Source organism: Buceros rhinoceros, unplaced genomic scaffold, assembly GCF_000710305.1.
Source record: "Buceros rhinoceros silvestris isolate BGI_N320 unplaced genomic scaffold, ASM71030v1 scaffold5862, whole genome shotgun sequence".
In the NCBI taxonomy this organism is placed as follows: domain Eukaryota; kingdom Metazoa; phylum Chordata; class Aves; order Bucerotiformes; family Bucerotidae; genus Buceros; species Buceros rhinoceros.
The window spans coordinates 4,289-11,823 of record NW_010399417.1 but is presented as its reverse complement, the minus strand read 5'-3'; the positions used below and the strand labels follow the sequence as shown (position 1 = coordinate 11,823).

The window sequence follows — 7,535 nt, the reverse complement described above, 5'->3', positions numbered from 1 at the left end:
TCCGTGGGTCAGACATGCCTGCTAAATGAAGCAAAAGTGTCAGCTTTGAAGGGTGAAGCGTATAGACTGCGGAGATAAAGCTGCCTTTGGAACCTGCAGCTCCTTTCCCCCGCGTTCTTCCACCTTCCTCCCATCTCCTACACCTTGCTGCCTTTTGAGGAGCACGTGTGGGTAACGAAGAGGTGATTAAGTGAGATTTTAGTCAAGAACGGTGTTTTAACTACAGGTTTGCAACGGTTAACTGAGGATTTGAAGGACACAGCAGTGTTAAGATGTCAAATGAGAGAACAAATGAACTGCTGGTGTACACAAGGGACTAGAGCCTGATCCTGCATTTAACCACATAGATTAAGCTCCTGGGGGAGTCACTCTAGTGTGTGCTTTTAAAGCGAGGGGTTGCAGAGGCTGCTTCAGAGCTCCATGAATGATAGATGGGCATCTGGTACATCTCCAGGTGGGGCATCAGAAAATTCCCGGGGGTTGATACGAATTAGCTTGGGGAAAGCCCCAGTGTGGGTGTCGTAAGGGGGAGGTTGAACTGTTGTCTCAGCATCATTTTGAAGAAGGCAGGAGGATGTGCATGGACAAGATTTTAACACTGTTGGATGAACCTTAGTTTCTGACTCCCCTGCACAGTCCTGTTCTCATGAATCAATATCAAGATACTCACTTCCCACCTGATTTTAGAAATAGCTGCATCATTGGTACCCTCAACCCAGAGCATCTGGGCTCTTTCACCTTGACCTCAGGTGTAAGCATTCTCTTGACCTCTTTGTCAAAGTCATCAAAACCTGGGAAAACTCAAGGAAAAGCTAGCAGGGAAGAGGCCATCTCTTCCAACACCCAGACGAACACTGGTGTCTCTGTGACACAGTATGGTGCTTCTAGAGGAAATTCTGCTGTGGTGTGGAGAGAGCTGGTGGACAGTTTTTAGTGTTAGGGATAATAAGTTGTACTGCACGGCTGGACAGGTCTGTGTGGTTGTGTGTCAGGATCGCGTTGTCATGGATATCGTGTGGCCCTGGAACAGAAGTGTGTGTGCATGGCAGTTTTGCAGCCCTCTTTCAGTGTGAGGCAGAGAAACAGCTGAGCTACAATCACAGTAGTCCTTCGTGGACAACAACCTGCAGCATGCTGTGGTTTCCACTCGCTGCTGCTCTCATCGACTTCACAAGCTTTGTGAATACAATGCAAAAGACAAAAAGGCTGCACGTTCCCCCTGACCACTCGTGACATGTGCTTTCTCACTCTTCTCTCTCCACAGTGAATTTGCCAAAGAAAGAGAGAGGGTAGAAAATCGTCGAGCTTTCCTGAAGCTCCGTAGGCAGCAGCAAATTGAACGGGAGCTAAACGGGTACTTGGAGTGGATCTTCAAGGCAGGTAAGATGAGTGATCTGATTTTGGCGCAGTATGTTTTGTGGCAAGTAGAGTCTGCTGATGACAGAGGACAAGGGCCCCAAAACTAGTCCTCGGTGTTGCTGGCCATGAGGTAACCCAAGACCAGAGAGGGCCCAGCCATGGGCTTGTTTCTGAGCAGACACACTAAAGTTACTGCAGAAGATTTCCGTTTGGTTAAGCAAAACCGAGGGATCTGGGCCAGCTTCCTTTATCGCTGACATCAAAGCAATTGTCTTAATACAGTATAATATAAAAAGTAATACAGTGCCCAAAGTCTCCACAGTGGGGAAACTCTTCCCGTAGATGAGTCACTTTTATTGTATTTACTTTTCACCACAGCTGTTTTATAACATCTTGCTGCGATGGTAAAACACGCTGGAGTGTCATTTTTATGAGCTGCAGAGATCACTTGCATGAAACACACCCCAGCACATATTAACAGTGCTTTAGGACTCTTAGAACTGCACATTGCACTTTACTGCAGGCCGTGAGCAACTTTAACGAGGCCACAAATGCCCTAATTTAACACAAAACAACATGCTTTTCTCTTGCTTTTTATAGGACAGTAAAGATTACCAATAACCTTTCTGCGTTATAGAGTAGCTGACATATCTATTGACATCACCACGCTGCAATTCATAGCATCATGGGGGCCACTTTGCTACCTTGCCTGCTTTTCTGGGAAGATGAAACGTGTGAAAGTGCCTTTTAAAACAAAGATGAGGAGGAAAAGTGGTGATTTCTCAGATTTTCCGATGCCTTTCTAGGCAGGTCGGGTTCATCCCTGCCTTTTACAAATGGCCAAACCAAGGTTCTACGAAGGCTCTCCTGATGTCAGCCCGTAGACCGATGGTAGAACTGGCACTCTGTGGCGCTCCTAAAGCACGGGCTGGCACTAAAGCCATGTCATCATTCTTTGCTTTGAAATGCCTGCTGAGGTAGAGGCCTGATGCATTAAAATACACTCGTGCAAGGAAGGAGTTGTGTGGCCTGTGCAGACCATCGCAGTGATGCCCACGCACAAGCTGTGTCCAAGCCAGGGGCCAGAGCATCCTGGTGCTGGTCTGTGTGTAAGCAGCTCTTTGTCTGGGATTACAGCTCCTGTGCACAACCTGGGTGCCAGTATTTGGAAGAGTGTTTTCACACGGCTCCTGCTGCTTTGCTCCTGCTTTCTGCCCTTCTGTGCTCTGCCAGCCCACGCCTGGGGGAGTGGGGCTCTGCCCCGCTGCAGGAGCACGGGTGGGTGGCTGCTGTCCTTCCCCAAGGGCCCGGGTCTGGGCATGAGGTTTGGCAACCTGGCCAGAGAGGTAAAAGGCTGAAGCATTGAAATGTAAAATGGGAAGAAGTAGCAGAAGTTCATATGGTGGCTTGAACCTGTTTTTTCCCCATGGTGACAGCTGAGTACCGGTTGTATCGACATGCTTGTGTTCACTGTGCCTGTTCCACAGCAGCTGTCCTCAGCTGGGTAACTACACTTCCTTCGGCGGTTCTGTAGGAGTCAAAAAAGGAAACATTCCCTTTTCTTACCATTTATAATTTGTCTTCCCCTTTGTTTACAGCTTTTGTGCTAACTCAAATTGAAATTAATTAATGGTTGACCCTGTGGCTGGAGCAGAGCGCACCACAGTTCTCCCTAGTGCTATCTCTCTAGTGCCATCGTGCTTTTAAGGCTCTTGGGATTCCTTGGTCTCTAAATCCTGGTCCTCCCCATCAGTAAAATAAAGAGGAGAACTCCCTCGCAGGGTACTCACGTTGGAGACTGTTCTGCCAAGAGGAGCTATGCAGAGGTCATCAGCTGGACTTGGCTGAATGCTGAGGTGGAGAAGCTGTAACATACAGCCAATGTCTGCTCCAGCTTTGATCCTGGGGGACTGGCTGACCATCCTGGTTCTGTGGGGCCAATGCAGGATCAAGGCCGCACCAGAACAGAGTGAAACTGCTGTAAAATGCCATCTTTTTATTTTGTCTAATAACACAAGACCCAGAAGGTTTTCTAGAACAGGAAAGCGTTATGCAGAATAGCTGAATCAGGGAATACTAAAATCATTCTGCGAAGGCATTGTTGAAAATACAATAGGAATATAGAAAAAGCTTCCTAGTACAGCTGAGTAATAGCAATAACGGAAATCAGCTTTGCAGTGTTAGTAAATCTTTGAGTACGAAAGGTTGCATGAATTCTAACGGGGACAGAATCGAGTCTTCAGAATTCAGGAGCTGCAATCTGGGACTGTGCCATCGATGGGGAGTTCCTGCTTCTGTTCTGGCGGCCAGGATTTTCAGCTATGAAGTGACTGTGAATTTCCAAACTAGATAATCAGTCTTTCTCATCCAGGACCGCGTGTGGAACAATGGCCAAAGCAAACTGCTTGGGTGGAGGGGGGAGGCGGTGCAGCCTGCAGTGAAACCTCTTGTCGCAGCCCCAGGCAGTGAGGTGTAATGAGCTGGTCACACCAAAGAAAGAGCAAAAGCTCTTGGTGTTCTGCTCTAAAGCAACTCCGGAGGATTTTGTTATTATTCATGCAAATATCCAATTGTTTTTAAGTCCTTCCAGCATCCCTAACTCACTGAATCTCGTAGCAAGGTGTTCCATGTGTTTACAGTGGCTTTGATTTCCAGAAGAAACCAACCCCCCAAACAGCATGTCCTGTCCTCAGTTTTCAATGATCCCTTTCCGTGGTGAGAGGAAGAGCTCTGGAGCCCGCCTGAGATTTCTTTTATTACTTTTCTTTCTCTCATGTTTCTCTACCTTGTTTCACCTTTTTTTTTTTGCTCTAAAGCACGCAGAACCCCTCTGCTCAGTCCCCTCGCTTTCCACGGAAGGGTCTCCAGGCTTCTAATATTTATAGTATCCTCCCCAAGCATTTTGTTTGCTTATTTTTTTCTCATTTATTTTTTATACAAGGTAGGAAGAGTGGAAAGCTACATTCCAGTGAGTCACAGTGGCACGTTAATACCTAATCTGTTTGGTTTTACTCTGTAATGTTTTACATATTCTGAGTAGTTGCTGAGGCTGGGAAGGAGATTTCCTTGTTCTTGGTAGTGCTCAAGATCTGACCTCAAGTGCTGTAACTGCTTTAGAATTAAGGAAAGTATTTGAGTTACTAAAATCACTCCATCTGTTCTCTGCCTCCCATTTGTCAACAACGGTTTTAATTTAACTTTGTGCTCATCATTTATTGACCACTCTTGAGTGTCTTTAATGTTTCTCACAGCCTGAGCTGTTTGTAATCTGAACGACGTTACATCATCTCTCGCTGTTCATATTGCATTAAAAAGGTGGGTCAGATAAAATGTTGGGGTTGTTTACTATCAACCCTTTCTTATACTGAAATCGTAGACTGTTTAGTCCTCCAGAGGAAAACAATGGGGCTCTGTTTTCTACCTCTTCAGTGCTGTCTGACTCGAGCGCATTCCAGACCTGGTCTAATGACTTGTCTTTAAAAGCTTGGCTCTTGAGTAACTGACTTTTAGATTTTTTTTTTTTTTGGTAGTACTTTTAAATTTTTCCAGTGGTAAAATGAGTATAAAAAGGAAGAAAATATTAATAAAGTGTTTCTGAAGTTTTCAAGGAGGTACTTTGGCACAGCCGAAAGGTTTTGGTGCCAGCTCACTATGGATAAATCACCAGAAGTGCTGCCGTGGCTGAAACTGAAGCTCAGGCTGTTTAAAATGAGGGTTGTTTAATCCAGTCAGCAGCTGACCTGCTCGAGGGATCTATACCAAGGTGTTTTAAACAGCGATATCCTTAATACGCAAATACTTGGGTGAGTTATACTTAATACGGGAGGCCTTAATTGATAAAGTGCTTAACAAATGCCTCCTTAACAAAGGGTTGGGGAATGAAAGAGAAACTTATAACACTGATAATTGCTGAAGTGCTGTACCGAGATGTGCGTGACTTGAAAGAAAGAAAAAAAATCAACCCGTGATCTAACCAATTTCCTTAGTCTGAATTGACTTTCTTCATTTAGTTCATAGGGAAGCCAGGGAAGAAGTTTCTGGCTTTTCTCAGATGCATATTGAAGAAAGAGACATAGGGAAGTCAGGAGGATCTAAGTATTTTCAGATGAGATGACAGGTGATTTCAAGTAAAATTTCCATATCATAAGGCCAAGACTAAGCCAGGAAATTTAACTCAGAGCCTTTTTGAGGATGACAAGAAGAAATGTTGTGCCACCTTAAATGACTTCTAAATCCGTGTCTTCAAATTCGTGAGATTTTCAGTCTTGAAAACTGGTGTGAGTTACAGGCCAGAAGCAATGGTCAAATCCTGTCATTTCTTACATCTCACAGAATTTAGGCCAAAACCTCATATGGTAATTGCCATGTGAAGCTCATAAACATCGACCCTCTGTATTGTTTAGAAGTGAACTTGTATGGACAGTTAGGAACAGATCTGTAATCTTAAATTTAATCTCGAAGAATAAAGTCAGCTCTCTCTTTTTGGCAAATCCTTTAAAGGGACCAACTGTTCCCACCCCTAGAAACCAGCCGATATAGGTGCAAATTTGCACTGTGTTGCTCCTCTGGACAAAAGACAATAGTTCTCTTCCCCAAAGGCCTCTTCTTCAGTTCAACCAACATCAGATAGTGTCGTTGCTGATGAGCAAACCCAGTCCTGTTCCACCGCCGCGTGCAGGGACAGGCTCTGCTCTTCGTTTCCTCTGTTCCCTGGGCTCTGTCAAAGGCAGCAGCAAGTCAGTTTGAAATCGTACCTTTCAGAGGAATCAAAGTGAGGAGGCTGAGCACGGTAATCCCTGCAAATGCTTTTGCCACCGCTGCTTCCTCCATTACCTCCTCAAAACTGTAGCTGCCGTTAGGCTGTCGGGCTGCATTTCCAATGGAGAGCGGGGAACTAGCGGTTCTCCACACAGAGTAAAGCACTTAAAAGCCCACAAATACTCTTTTGAAGCTGTTTCTCTTATTTTACAAGGACATGCATCATTCTGAAAACACTTTGCTCAGAGACTGGAGGTCTTTTAGTTCAGAGCTAATCAAGTTGCATGTCTTCTGCATTTTAATTCTTTTTGAGTCCGTCTTTTTCATCACAGAACTGATTCTGAGTGTTTCTTTTCTCCTGGAGTAAACATCTCTTTGGAGATGGGTGTAACCTCTCTCTTCCAGCTTAGTGTGACTTGAATGCCACTCCTTGATGTGACAAAGCTTTACCTTTCAGCTTTCTGTAGAAGAAATAGAACAACAAGCCCCTTGACACAGCTGGAAAAAGACACCTACATCAATGAGAAAGGGCGGCAACATGGGGAGAGGGCAAGGGAGGATAACAGCCAGAAAGACAAAGAGGAGTTCCCTGCGAGTGTGATGGCAGCTTCTTCCCAGGGATGCATTTTTATTCACTTTTTCTATTTAACAAGTCTGAAGTTTCAACAGTTAAATTTGGCTGCTCCTCCTTTTTTCTAACTTCTGTTGAATGTGAGTTATTCCCGCTAATCCGCTCTTCTTTTGAGCTGACAATGTCTTATCTGCCTACGTCAAAGAGAGGAAGAAGGACCACCATGTTTCTCTGCTGCTTTGCCTGTGTTGTTCAGCTTGCCAGTTCCCGAGGATGAGCTTTGCCTTCATTTCCAGTCCTGTAACACAGTGTGCGTTGTCAGTACTTAATGACCAGCAATTAATCTTACAGCTGAGAACCTCTCGCTGATGTCCTGGTGAAGCCTCTGGTCATTGTTTGGAGGCTGGAAGTCGCTGATACTGTCTCTGTTGAATATGTCTTCTAATGTAGAGGCACTGTTGTTCGAGGCTTATCAGGCATCCTAATAATCTCCTTCCAGTCTCTGTGTCACTGAGATGACTACAGGCAATGCAACTTCTGACCCTCCTCTTAGGATGCGGTATGGTTAAAAATAAAATCCTGGCAGTGATGACCAGCCTGCTGAGCTGTGTTTTCAGCAGGCTTTAAGAACCATGGAAAGCCCCACAGCCATAGACGTGATCCTTTGGTTTCCCAGGGGATACAGGACAGGAGTGACTATCAAGGAGAGAACTGGAGAGCAGTGGTGGACAAGTGTCGGGCTTGAGGGAATTGAGTAGGTGAAACCTGGGTAAGTGTGTCTATGGACGGACATGTTTGGGCACCAACTCAGGGCCCTGAATTTGGGGCAGAGTTCTCTCGAAAGAGT

At 45.3% G+C, this 7,535-nt stretch overlaps 1 protein-coding gene across 1 annotated transcript in view; it reads left to right on the top strand.

The window, feature by feature from the left end:
• The window catches only part of LOC104489309 (voltage-dependent N-type calcium channel subunit alpha-1B-like), a gene marked incomplete at both ends in the record, with an annotated part of 135,088 nt that extends 131,183 nt beyond the window's left edge, over positions 1 to 3,905 (top strand). Inside the window, 2 exons of the mRNA XM_010131455.1 lie at positions 1,265 to 1,408; positions 3,855 to 3,905. Coding sequence (XP_010129757.1) covers positions 1,265 to 1,408; positions 3,855 to 3,905 — 195 coding nt within the window. The remainder of the gene's footprint in view (positions 1 to 1,264; positions 1,409 to 3,854) is intronic.
• Between the last annotated feature and the right edge of the window lie 3,630 nt (positions 3,906 to 7,535).